Below are 14,686 nucleotides of genomic sequence, written 5' to 3' on the forward strand. Positions count from 1 at the left end.
CTTATGCGTTCATTTTTGTCTTTGTTTAGAACCTTTTAAACTGTTCTCACATGCATGCTAACACATTTCAGTACAAGTTCAGCTATAGGCCTGACTTATCGTTTAGTCAATTTTACAAAGTGAAAAGCTGCAAGGAGCCCACAATATGAGAAAAAAGGAAAAAATACTGCTATAAAACAGTTCAAGGTTGTAAGGAATATTATTTCAACTATTTATACACAGAAGAACAGCAGCAAATATGAGAAATAAACTATAAGTCTATTAACATATAAAGTGATTTATTCCAACTCTTTGTGTGCCTTTTTATTGAAAGTGTATGTCATTGTAAATCACTGAAATCAAAGTTTGGATGTTTTCAGCTTCCGTGCTCTGTCTGTCTAGTCTGTTCATATGACATTTCTGTTTGTTTTAGACTTTACTGTTTTAGTATTCACTTCACTGCCCAGTCCTCTATCTTTCTGCAGCCATAATTTTTGCCTTGGAGGTGTCTTACGGAAGTTAAACATGCACTGGGAAGTAATTCTCTCAGCTTGGATGCATTATCATGCTTTGATGAATAATTACAGGTACTGAAAGACTAATTGTATTTTTTCATTACACAAGATATCAGTGTGGCATGCTTGTGTACTCACACCAATTAAGTTGAACAGGAAACTTGTTTGTGTCGGCTTCTAGCAAAGTCACACAGAATTGGCATTTTGACTATGTTCTGCATCTCTGATAGTCTCTCAGACTGAAATAGGGTTCTGTGGTGGGACATACAGTTCAGTACCACGGGGGGAGGGAGCGTTCAAAACTTTGAAAACTCGGAGCTTAATCTTCAGCCGTCATCTGAATTCTTGCGAATGAATAAATTAAAGCCACCCAGGGTTATAACTGTGGTGTTTTGGGAAAACGGAACAAGATTTACTCGGGGTAAATCGGATAGGAGGAATGGAGGCAGGGTTTGTTCAGAAATCTGTAATGCTACCACAGTTTGTGAGTTTTTAATGTTTGCATAATGTATTGATGAAAGAAAAACTATAAATCTGCCATTTTCATTTGGATTATTACTGCATCGAAGCTAATGCCAAGTCATGCAAGTGTCATCCACAACAATCAAGAACACTGACGACAACACCAGTGCAAATTGTGGCAGTGATACAAAGTGGGGTTACGTGCCAAGTAGCATTATTTGTCAATTCCTTTTTGAGAACACAGTGCAACACAATGTGTAATATCCCTGTTGTAAGTTACAGCCAGGTTAGTGTGGGTTGCTTTATCATTAGCAAAGTGTTATTCAGCCCTATATTGACTTAGTGCAACATAATCAATTTTATAAAATGAAAAGCTACAAGTCACAGACTGTATGTAAGTGTGGTGCACAACAAGTATTTTGGTGTGGAAATATTTTAGCTCTAGCTTAGAGTCTCCAAGGGGGCGTTCCTTTTTGGGACAGATTGATAACCAATCGGATGACTGATATCAGCCTCTGGTCGCACTGAAAGCAGGTGAGACAGGGAGAGACAAACTGTTCTGTGATCAAAGACAGGTCAGCTTGGCGGAAATAATGATTTTGTTTTTGTCTGGGATTTCTGCAGGCAAAACAAAAATCTTGTTTTTTATATTGTTGGACATGTAGATCAGCTGAGAAAATAGTTTACCTGGATCAAATACAGTGAGTAGGTAATAAATTATACTGTTGCTGTTGCTTGTTTTGCCATATGGCTTACAAATAAAATCAATAAGCTACTTACCTCTTGTCAAATTCAAGCTAAAATCTATTTTTTTTGTGTCTTTGGGTTCTGACTCTTTCCACACATCCCTGTAAACATTTGTTATTTAGCTGTGAATCACGGGAAAATGATATTAATTGGCATAACCTTCTGGGTTGGACACTAACAGACTTGTTCCATCTATTACCAACAGATGGCTCTTTAGAATGACACTCACTTTGTGACCTTTAGCTCAGACAGTTTTATTTCGCGACAAGGACAACATTTTCAAGAGGGACACTATTTCTTCAGTCAGCGTGCATATTTATCAGCCTTTTACTGGGAGGGATTTAATGTAAGTTATAGCAAGGTTACCTTGGAGTCTCTGGTCAAAGTTACTGAGGCCACAGACAATGAGATCAAAACAGTTTGAGGATCGTATTTTATAAAGACAGGAAGATTAAAAGGAGAGACAGCTGTACAACTGAATAGCAAATCAACTCATTGTCTTTAATAGACAATCCCCATACAACATGCACACAAGCGCTCAAGCTGTTGTGTGTCAGCGTGTTTGTTTTAGTGCTGGAGGCAGTTCCATGTGGTTCTATGACACCAGGCCTTGACATTAAACAAACTTTGCCCACATTAAACTTTGCCCCAATCAATGGGAATCTTGCTTCATGATGCATGTCTCTGTGAACTTTTTACTGAATCATTGTCAGATTAAATCAATGCAGGTTCCCCTAATAAAGTTTCAGCTTTCCCCCCAGACATGAAGAATGCGAGAAACGATTGCACTGAGCATGTGAATTCATATATATGTTCAAGTTTCCTGCAAACGTATATCTAATAAGTTTATAATTGCGGCTGGAGAGCATGCATCATGGCCTATTACCATTTCACTTTTACAATAAAGCCAGTTTTGTAGAAAGCTACATTTTTAATCTTCAACTCGCTCTGAATAAAATGTCACTAATAAATGACTTTCATAAAAATTATGACAGCTACTCATTATAGTAACTCAGCTCAACAAGACTAAAGGTCTAAAGCCCCAGTAGTGGCCTCGAGAGGCTGCACTGTTCATTACACCTCACATTATAACAGAGTTGGACAAAAAAAACCCCCAAAAAACAGTCAGTCAATTTAATTGTAATCTGCCCTATGGATTGTGAGAGGTCTGGTGTGTGAAGATGACATTTTGGTTGGAAGGTGACAGACTCACGGAGTGTCGAAAATGAAAATGGGCAACCCTGTGTGAGGAATGAAGATGGTCAGAAAATTCAGTTTTTTAAATGGAAATTGTAGCTTGATGGTGGCTCTAGAAAAAAAAAAAACACATCTGGGGTATCGTGAATATCTGCACCACAATTTATGGCAAAGTGGTCAGGCATGTTGCCCTGGACCTGGAAAAGTTTAAGCTGACAGTGGCACTAGAATAAAGGTCATAGGGTCACCAAAATCCTTAGGAACACTGCTTATAAATATTCATACAAAATGCCATTGTAATCAAACCAGTAGTTTATGTTGCTGTGGACCAAAGTGTTGAACAAACAGATGGACTGATCATCCAAGGTCAAAGCACACCATATCCCACATTCATACCATAAGATATACAGCAAATCATAATATAATGCTGCTAAAGAGTTTTAAGTCAATGTTCCTTGATGTGAATTCTCAGTAAGTGTGTGACACTGTAGTTCTCTTTGCAACAGCCTACAAAAGTGCACATCTGCATATAATGCGAGTCACCTTCCTCTGACGCGCCAGATGCTTCCTCCGCTGTCATCTTAAAGTTACACTGTATTTCAGCACGGCACGGCTCGGCTCTCTTATCTCTGACCCGCTGTGATTGTGATGGGACGGGCTTGGGTGAAAGCAGCCTGATTCGCTGCTGTCTGTGGATACCAAAACCCCGCTCACACAGCACATGCCTTTCCTCTGTTCATGCTGTCACTGTCAGAGAGGTCCGGGCAGCAGCAGTCGGTGCTCGATTGGTTTCGTCTGAAGAAACCATGGCAGACCTAGAGGATAATGTTACAATTCCTGAGTTCAGCTGCCTTCTCCAAATGGATCCCTATCTCAAAAAGTACGAGAAGGACTTCAAGAGGAGGTAAAAACACGGCTTAAACGGCGGTTTTTTGTCACGGTGTGTCGTTAAAATCAGTCCCCGGTGAAGCTAACGGAGAGGCCAGGCTTAATCTGGCATTTGTGTCTTGAAATAAAACACACAGAAACCAAAAAACGACGTTCGCAACACCAGACAGTAGCCTTCTGTGCTCAGGTTTGACATTTTGAATTAGGGGAGGTCGAACAGAGTTGCGTCCCCCTCTCATGCGTAGCAGCTAGCTTGTTATTCCGCCCCCCTTTTCCCCAGACTGCCGAATAAAAAGCATTTAGAGAGTGTTCATCTTATTTATGAACCGCTAACAGAGAGCCTTTTCATTTTATGTGACAAATTACTGACGAAGTTGAGTCGTCTCTCAACTTCCTATGTTTGACAGTAGGGATATGTTCCTCGGTCAGGTGACGTCTACGTTGCGTCGTGAGGTCAGACTGAGCTGGTGCATCACTGTGGTCCAGCATAACAACGCACTTTGCTTTCTGCAGGCCTCGGTCCTCATTAATAGCTTTCTTGCTCTGATTGTCTGGCCTGGTTGTTATCGAAGCATCAATTATCCTAAATTGTGTTTTTAAAATTGGATTAAAATCCAGAGTTTCTGACGCTTCCAACTTGGAGCACGTACTGTACAGTAGTTGATTGCTTTGCGTCGTGCAGTGTGAAAGGCTTTGCAATATAAATAACCTCTCAGACATTAATTGACTTTATGCAGTACTCATATGCTGCATGATTTTCCCCTTCAGCCTCGATTTGGCCTCCATACAAATTAATTATTTGGGTGGAAGTCTTAAGTAGCTGACGCTGTATGTGTGGTATGAGTGATTGTTAAGTGTGTGTGTGTGTGTGTGTGCTATTGCATTTATTAATCTGGAATTATTTCCATCATAAATTCCAATCACATTTTCCCGCACTTGCCAGAACTATGATGGTTGATGGTATCATACTACACATAAGACTAGAATATGTTTGCATGATGCATGTTTTTAATTGAGTCATATATTTATGCCAGTAATGGAAAAAAACCAAAGCGGAAAGTTCTGATAAATAATATAGCAGCCTTTTTGGCTCTCTGGAAAATGTCTTAATAGCTGTGTTTGAGATTTATTTTATTTTCAGTTAGAGCCACACAGGTTGTAAATGAACCAGAATCCTACTTTATATCATAACCTTTGTTATAGAAGCTTTTCTTGGAATGCAAAGTACCTGATTTTACATATACGCTCATACACTATGGATTTTTCCTTTCCTTTCCTTTTTTTTTTGTCAAATTATCCCAGTTCCTTGTAACACGATTTTGAGAGCATTATGTCAGCTCACCAAACATATTCACATGCCATGATTACATTTGAAAATAGGCACCCAGGAGAGACAAAATATACAAAACCTTTTAATAGAATCAGTTTTAATTAACTGAACTTGAATTTCATAAACATCAGTTTTGCTAATTAGTCAATTCAGCGACCCTTAGGCCTGTTTATTCCCTGCCACTTTTCTCACCCAAAGGATGCCAAATAATACAGTGAATATTTACAGGGAATTTTAAAGTGGGTATTTGCTTATTGTGAACACTGAAGCAAATCTGTGTTTTAAATAAAAATGTGTTCAACTGCGTACCTTATGTTGACCTGAAAAGAACCAGCATGTGTCCCTCATTGGTAAATGCACTGACCTTGTGTCTAGTCTTATCCCCCAAAGTAAATAGAACCTCTGTGTCACTCAACAGATGACGCAATCTCACCCTTTTTTTTTTTTTTTTTTTTTTTTTTTAATTTGACTTATATACATTTGCTTTTGGTTCCTGTGTCTTTTAGATATCCATGAGCTCTAACTAGATTATAGACTGTACTGGAATAAAGGGATGCACTTTAGAAAACTGCACAATCACTTGAGTTGCAACAAAATGCTCAAGTTAATGATAACGCAATGCTGATTTCATAATCCTTGAACGCATCCTGTGAGCTAAATTCTGAATAGAAGGCCATCTGGCTCCCAAAATGAGTGCAGTTCTTCAGCTCAACTCCCCATCTCATGTCAAATTAGCCTTACCTGCTGGATTTAAAAAAGAAAAAATGTGCGTAATGTTTTTTACTTACAGCCCGACAGTGATAATGATCTGCAGTTCACGTCGCTGCAGTACCTGCTCACTGTTGGCTCGTCCCTGAAATTAGGCCTTAAAACTATGCTTAGGCGCCATATAGTTTTATCCATTTTCATTACCGTGTCAGATCTTGTCTTTAATGTGGCAGGTAAGGGACCACCTGCTTTGTATTTGAAACATGTGAGCAGGGCTCTAGCCTTCCAGAGAGATGAGCGTGTCAGTTCCATCTCAGACACAGCTTGGGATTGCTAGGCTTCACCGAGCTCTAGACGTGTCTCAAACACCTGTCTCACTGATGAAAGTTGCACATAAATTATTTTACATGTAGGATCACTGCTGTGTGAAGGTTAATTCTTGGTAAGCCCCATGGTGTTCTAAGGCCCAGCGTCCAAGCACCATATCATGAAAACAGGCATAGAAATCAAGAGCTTTCTCAGGCTGTGGCGTCATGCTGAGTCCCCTCACTGAGTTGCACAGTGCTAAGAATTCAGCTGGCTTATCAGAAGACTTATGACCACACACAAAGATTCTTTAGATTTCGCCGCATGTCATGGCTCAAGGCTGCCCATATCACAGGCTTGTTGAACTTTGATTCACACCCGATACAGCCGGTATGCTCAAGACAGTTAGAATTATTCCAGCATATTTTGCAAACCTCCCATTCTACTTAGTTATTTCGTGGCTGCAGGCAGCTCTTATTTTATTTTATCAGGATCCTAGTTTCAGATTGATTGTGAAAACAACCGTTGATGGTGCACGTAGGTTACAGCCCCAGTGAACAGTGCTCTATTGACATGCTTCATTATTTACCCTTCCTGTTGCGCAAGTATGCAGGAAGTGCTGCTAGGATTTTGCAGCACATGGCACCATGTATCTCCTAAATTGGACCAAATGAAAGCAGGGAGCACGGGGACTGCTGCTTATTACAGCAAAGAGTTTTTGCAAAGATTTGAGTATGTCATCACAACTTATTTCAAAGTGAAAATATCGCAATAAGTCTTAGTCTCATGCTTGTGCTGGTGATGCAATATATTTAAAGCTAAACTGATTATTGACTTTGAAGTGATAACTACCAATGCATGTGCTCTGACTGAAGAGTAATGAGCTCAAAAACAGGAATTAAAGATAAGTGGGAAAAAGGCAGCCTGCAGTTCCTTGGTTAATAGGAATTATTGGAATTACTGGATTAAATTTCTGAAACTGCTTGTTGAATTATAATGAATTAATGTTTTAGATAGCTTCTTTTTAAGGGTAGCTTTGGCAACATTTATTTTCCCATCGCGCTGCTTCAGGGTCAAGAAGAGGGGGGAAGTAAGCAGGGAATTGTAGCTTTCATCAGTCAACCTATCTGCAAATGCTCAGGTCCTTCTTTACCCTCATTAATGCAGTTAGTCATAGACTGACATTAATGACATTATTTGAAAGTCACCTTGCTGCTGGGCTGTATGGAGGACCTTTAGGTAAGCTGAGGTCAGGACGCTGAAATGCTTGATCCTACTTGTGTTTCTCCAGGCTCATGCAAGACTGTCCTGACACCTCTGTGCTTCTGCTGTCACCATCAGTCATACACAACACAACAGACCTGAATATTCATTCTGAATTTAGACGCTCCGATTGTCTAACAATGAGTGTATGAACAGGTTACAGACTTCAGCTCGTCTGTGGGGAGAGTTTTAAAGGGTGGTCTGTAATCATGACTGAAGATTTTAAACTGTGACTGTAATTTAGTTGTGATATGATATCAATATAACAGCCAGATGTCAACTGGAGAGTCTAGCTGATTTAACTTTTGATATTATCAGCATGACATCACATGGATTTATAATATCTAATAGCTGTGTTTCTTTCTGACTCTGACTGTATAATAACCAGATGCAAACTCTGAGTCACCCCAAATGAGCCCAGCTTTTTCTTCCCCTCTAGTCCTGTCTATCTAATGCAAAGCTTCCCATTTGAATAATGAGTTGTCAGAATAATTCTTCTCATTTACTAGATTTTTTGATTAATTTGACTGTTATAAGTTCAAATTCATTTATATAATAATAATAATAATAATGATAATAATAACAATAATAATAATGACTTTTCAGTACAGGTAACAAAGTGCGTTATAACTGTTAATATAAACCAGACAAACAATTTAAATTAGAATTTAAATGAAATTTAAATAAACATCACCCAGTACATTTCTTTTTTTTCTTTTTTTTTTAAATAAAAATGTGTCTTAAGAAGTGTAATGAAATGGGGAACTGACTCTGCAAGTCTAATCTCCACAGGTTGTTCCAAAGTCTAGGGGCCCTGGCAGCAAAGGCAAAGGGCCTCCTTTCTTTTAACCTTAGAGTGGCCAGCAAAGCACTACCAGGGGACCAGCCAATGCCTGTCCTTAAAAATAATTAGAAGAATTTTAAGATCATAGCTAACAAACAGTTATGCTTAAATGGGTATTTTTGAAAGACCTACATTTGAAAGGGTGATTTGTACAGACATGCTTGGGAGCGCGGACAGGAGAGAGCTTAGGGAACATAATTTATTTGATCAATTGATTTGCCTTGATGCTGCAACAAAATTTTCTAATGGGAGTACTAAAAAAGATTGTTGGATATTTGTGAATAAGTATTGATCATTATTATCAAATGCTCACTTACAAATGTCTTGTTCACCAAGTCATTTGAACTTGTGTTGACCTGTGAAACACTGGGTAATTCAGAAGTTTGTTGATGCATAAAGTTTTACAGTGTGATTTAGAAATGTAGGCTTTGGTTGTGCTAGATGGATATTGAAAAATACACTCATTGGGCACTTTATTGGGAACACCTGCTTGTTCATGCATTTACCCAATCGGCTGATTATGTGGCAGCAGTGCAATGCATAAAATCATTTAAATACAGGTCAGGAGCTTCAGTTAATGTTTACATCAAGTATCAGAATGAAGAAAAAAAATGTGATCTCAGTGACTTTGATTGTATGGTGATTGTTGGTGTCTGATGAGTTTGAGTATTTTCTGAACCTGCAGAGGAGAACGGTCAGACTGGTTGCAGCTGACACAGAGGCTATGGTAACTCTTTACAACTGTGGTGAGCAGGAAAGGATCTCAGAATGAACAAGATCTTGAACCTTGAGATGGATGAGCTTCAACAGCAGCTGGTTCTGCTCCTGTCAGCCAGGGACAGAAATCTGTGGCTGTGGGCACACCAAAACTGGACAGAATTTGGTGTCAACAGCATGAATCCACAGACAAAATGGTGGTGGTGATGTTCTTTGTGTTTCTGTGTTCTACCCTTGCACTGATGCTACAGTTTAATGTACAGTTTACTACAATATCTAGCATCAGACTAGACAAAATTTGTCTAACATGAACATGACAATGAGTTCAGTGAACTTCAGTGGTCTCCTCAGTCACCAGACCTGAATCCAGTAGAACACCTTTGGGATGTGGTAGAACGGAAGATTGCAGCATGAATGTGCAGCTGACATATCTGCAGAAATGTCGTGTTGCATCATGTCAAAGGGTGGAACTACCCAGTAATAGTATGTTGTTGCCAATAAAGTGCTCACTGACTGCAGAGTGACACAGAAAAATTAGATATTACTGGTCAACTGTGACTTCTTTATATAATCACAAAACCTCGTTTGGAAATTTCTCATTTATGAACAGATGACCCATATCTCCAAACAAAATGTTATAGTTTCTCTATCTCTGCATCTATCCCATTCAGCCAGTTAATGTTAGACACAGAGACTGTGTCAGCTGTAGAGAAATGAAAAATTTCTGTAGCATTAATACTAGCCAGGAATTATTTGATTTTTTTATTCGTTGAACTATACGACAAGACAAAGGGGGTTTGTGGAATTTGTTGACTCAAGTAAAGATTTTTTGTTCAGTCAATTTTCACATAAAAAATTGAGCAAAGGTTCTCAAGCCAGCCCTAGTTTTCTAAAATGCAAACTCACCAACCTCTGAAAGACAATTCAAAGAGAGATCCTCCCGCCGAATGTCAGGCTTTAAATCGTACTACTGGTTGTCTATTGCTGAGGCCAGGTGTGGAAAGAACTTTTCTTAGTGCACTTTTTGTCCCCAGATTGTCCAGCCTGGACGTCATGCTGCTCTTCTTCTTAGCCCACTCCAGTTTCTTCTCCTGCAGCATTTGCTTGACCTCATCTGTGGCCCTGCGAAGGGAATATCTTCTCCTGCTTCTGCAGATGATTGATCTTCTGCTGCTCCTCACTGTGCTTCAGAGCTTAAGTCAAGTCTCTCCTGCTGTTTCCGAGCCTCATTTCTCTTATCCAGGAGAGTCTTCTTGATCAGATCTTTACTGACCCACCTTCTCAAGCACATCCTGAACCTTAGCTTTGATTTTCAGGAGATTTTTTTGCCAACTGATTAGGTTTCTCTTGAGCCTTCTAAGCCTGGGTTTTCTCTTTTAGAGAGCTTTCTCCAAAGATCCTTTAGTGCCTTCTTAATCTTAATCTCAATTGATGACTTTGGGACAAGAAGAAATTTTCCACTTACAAATTTGTGAATTCCACCAAAGTGTATCAACGGGATCCAATTCGAAGCTACTAAAATTTTTCAGAACAAGATGTCTGAGTTCTATTGTATTAACTTTGAGAAGACGCAGAAATTTGTCTGACACTGAATTGATTCGGTTATTCAACAGGAAGTTGATGTCTGTCACTTACAATGTTGCTATAATAGCTCAGTTGTGCCATATGATATTTTCTTCCCTATCTTTGTCGATAAAGAACAGTTACCCAGACCAAGAGATAGGAGAGCCAGGGCTGAAATCTGTGACTCACATCTATAATCTCCTGCTGTTCTATTACCACTCAATAGGGGACAGGACAAATGTCCTTTGTAATTTCTGGCCACAGGGATTATTAGTGTTTCTTGTCATGTACGACTTCAAATAAATGATAATGTTACTCCATATCTGCTGGGTATGTAAATGAGCAATTGTTTGCTAACAAGTTGGTCTTCTGAACTTGTGTTTTCATGTGTTCAACTTGTAATTGGGGAACACATGTACATTTGAGAGCAGTTGAATGCAGTGTCCTGTTAGGAACTATTGGTTCTGAGTTCTCAAGGTTCTCAATATATCACTGATAGATTTGGCTCTTTAAAGATGTCTATTATTTTGAAGCAACTATATGTGGGATTTTAAAATCCTGACTCTGGTGACTTCCTGTGGTGTTTTCAGAAAGACACTGGGCCTGAAAGCAACACACACCAAACAACTAGTTATTCCAGGAGAGTGGTTTTAAAGGTGGTATAATCACAGAGAAATGTTTGGGAGAGGTTATAGTCAAATAAATGGTCTTTAAGAGAAGATAGAAGCAGAGTACTATAAAACTGAGATAAATTATTTTCCTGCTGTATTGTTACATTTGGCCCACATAAGGATTGTGTTTGTGTGATACTCTAAAATGCATGTATTTCAGTCTTTTGTGTTGTAGTTTGTTTGTTTGGTTAATGTTAATCTTTACATCACATCATGGCAAAATTGCCTTTAGTAAGTTTAAAGATATCATAACATACACACTAAGAAATAGGTTGGTTTGGGTTGAAGACAGGAAGACAGCAGTTATTACCAGAACTCCAGTTCACTGACTTTATTAGGAATTCAGGGCTTGTGCTGGTGAAAAAAAAAAAGTTGACATATTTGCCATATGTGATGAAACAGTCACACTCTGAAGCTCTGCTCTTTGCTGCTTGATGGGAGAGTGTTTTATGGCCATGTTGCCTATGGGTACCCTGTGCAGTCTGATGCTAGATATTGTAGTAAACTGTACATTAAACTGTGGCATCAGTGCAAGGGTAGAACACAGACACACAAAGAACATCATAGAAATTTGTAGATAAGGATACAGAGGAAAGCATGGATGCTCTAGACTTTGTCTGATTGTCAAAAACTAGCTAAGAGGAATGCCCTTGCTGTGTAGTTCTGCCTTTTTTTCATGTTGAGTAACATATAGGAAAACAATGTTTGAAGCTTTCTCGAGAACTGCGCATCCAAAAAAACTTTAAGTTTATCGGATGAGTGGTTGTCGAGAGAATCGAAATGCACACAGGCAGAGATTCCTCCGTTTATAGTTGGATAGGAAAATAAATGAAAGTTTTGATTTTGCTTATAGCTCCAACTCTGTTAATGACTTTCTGAAATTAACTGTCTTCGTAGACGAGTTCATTTGTGATGTGTGTCTTGATTTTGCCTCCTTGCTGTAATCTCAAGTGGAAGCAGACACAAGAGGTGTGCGGTGAATACTGCATACAGGATTTTGGCTCACTATTCCCTCTGGTCCACCCCCCTGGAACTCATTTGTTCTAATCATAGGCTTGACTTTCATGCCTATTAATACTGTGGCAGTGCAGCTCTGCCCTTAAGTGAATCCTGCCTTTGTCATTCCTTTCAGCATATTCTTGAAATGGTGACAAAGTGGCAAAGGAGGCATGTGGCAGCATTGGTTGGACTTTAAAGGTTTACATTTGGCAAGCACTGTCTGTATCCACTGCGCTCAACACAGGGAGCAGCTGCTGAGAAATCGCGCTGTTACTTCAGCCCATCATCACTAGCCCCAGGGCATTCACAGGCCAGTCTGAGCTTGGCTTCAGGGCTATTGGGGAGAGAGTGCACTTAACTCAGCTGGCTGAAAGAGGCTTTCTGTACCAGAGGGAATCTGATATGGACACCAGCTGGCTGCAGGAACTTAAGTGAGATAAATTGCAAAGTAGTTAGTCTATCCTTCCCAGTTGAAGGTAACGGACTGAGGTTTATCTCTCAGGATGTGCCTGCAGTTGCACATTCTTGAGGGAATGAGGCAGGTTTGCATCCTCAGGTGGGACCTAAAAGAGATAATGTTAGCATGGAAACATTAAGATACAGCACTGTGCGCCGCTCCACTGCATTTGCTGCGATATTTTCGAAAAGTTGCACACGTGCAAACAAAGGAGCCTTTTCAAACACATAAAAACAGTACACAAATATTTCAACTGTTTCTTGTCTTTCTTCTGGTGGTGTTCACTTATTAAATCAGACTTTTAGTGGAACAACAGGTAAGGTACTTAATGTATTGAAAACATAAGAAACATTATCATTAAAGTGCTTATTCATGTTTGTATGGAAGCTCAGTTCATAGAGTCCAGGGCCTGTTTCCATTCATCATCATTCAAGGAAAGAATTTTGATTAATCATCCTACTTCCTGTGGCTGCCTTAAAGGAAAACTCCACTGTTAAAGTTTGTAAACTATTTAAAAATTGTGCACCCTGATAAATTTAAGACCATTCATTACACAGAACTTAGTGGAAATAATTAATTACTCAGTGAAATAGATTTTTGTTTGTGTCGGAATGGCATTGTAGTGTGACCAATGATTTTGAAAATTGGTTCCACTGCTGTATTCTGAGTAGTAAGTGATAACACTGACACTGTACAATAGAGAGGCTGCTTTTTTCCCCGGTAATGGTGGCATTACCGGTAATTACTGATTCATATCTTCTTCCCCAGTAATTTTAATTTGATAACTAGTTGTTTAGTGATATGTTGTGTGTGTGTGTGTGTGTGTGTGTGTGTGTGTGTGTGTGTGTGTGTGTGTGTGTGTGTGTGTGTGTGCGCGTGTCAACATCTTGTGTTGCCATTGTGCTTACCAGAACAAAAACAATATCACTATAATTTCCACTGTTATCCCTCCTGTGGAGTGTTGTAGCCGTTATATGGTAATGAGATAAATTATAATTTACCATCTGTAAATTATAATATTATATGAATACTTCACAATAATGATAAATCCATAATTAAATAATTAAGATAAATAAGAAACAGTGATCAGGTTTTATGTCAATAACTCAGAATCAAATTATCAAATCTTGGACTCACTATATTTACTTATATAGAGACAGAAAGCTGGTGAAACATTATTTCTTTTGGTATTGTTGTTTCGCTAACACCCAGACCTGAATGCAAATGGACCTCTTGGAAAGGATGTCATTCAAATCAAAGCATTCTGGGAAAGGGGACAGTGTGGACAGTGCCAACTAAAGTAAAAGAGAAGACAGCGTGATGCAATGGAAATTCACACACACACACACACACACACACACACACACATACACGAAAATCAATCACTTCACTGCAAAGTAATTGAAATCTATTCAACATCACTGAGAGATGATATATAACATTGAATGTATCCAGCGGATTGCGTATCCAATGGCGGATTTTCCACCAAATTCATGCAGTTTTGTGTGTGTGTGTGTGTGTGTTCCCTCTGGTTTGAAGGTATGAGCTGCTACAGAAGCAGCTTGTACAGCTGGAAGAGGCAGAGGGTGGCTTTGACCAGTTCACACGCAGCTACAGGACCTTTGGCGTGCAGCGACTGCCTGACAACTGCCTGGTCTTTAAAGAGTGGGCTCCGGCTGCAGAGGCCCTCTTCCTGACTGGTGACTTCAGTAAGTAGCCTGAGGAGTACTGTCAGCTCCTGAACAACATGACACCAGCGTGATATCCAGGTTGTTTCCTCAAAGCTTCCACTGAATTTTATCGCTGCTCATTCATTTTCTCCACTCTTAAAGGTGCTGCAGTTCCTACAACACTGAAATTAAAGCTGAAAGTTGCAGCTTTAACCGACAAATTTTTTTCACAATTAATTTATTTGTACAAAGTAGGGAGTGTTTTTGTGTTGGGAAATCTTCATTTCTTCGTGGCACAGCAGGCCGTCCTCATTATGTTTTGAAGAAGCATGTGGCAGGCTGATAGATCAAGGTATTCTTCATTCCAGTT

At 39.3% G+C, this 14,686-nt stretch overlaps 1 protein-coding gene across 1 annotated transcript in view; it reads left to right on the plus strand.

The window, feature by feature from the left end:
* Positions 1-3,592: 3,592 nt before the first annotated feature.
* gbe1b (glucan (1,4-alpha-), branching enzyme 1b) overlaps positions 3,593-14,686 on the plus strand; it is an 88,813-nt gene continuing 77,719 nt past the window's right edge. The window contains exons 1-2 of the mRNA XM_023403619.2: positions 3,593-3,804; positions 14,186-14,355. Coding sequence (XP_023259387.1) covers positions 3,707-3,804; positions 14,186-14,355 — 268 coding nt within the window. The 5' untranslated portion in view covers positions 3,593-3,706. The remainder of the gene's footprint in view (positions 3,805-14,185; positions 14,356-14,686) is intronic.

Source organism: Seriola lalandi, unplaced genomic scaffold (genome assembly GCF_002814215.2).
Source record: "Seriola lalandi dorsalis isolate HSWRI2012SDOR001 ecotype SW California unplaced genomic scaffold, Sedor1 jcf7180002054163, whole genome shotgun sequence".
NCBI classification, from domain to species: Eukaryota; Metazoa; Chordata; class Actinopteri; order Carangiformes; family Carangidae; genus Seriola; species Seriola lalandi.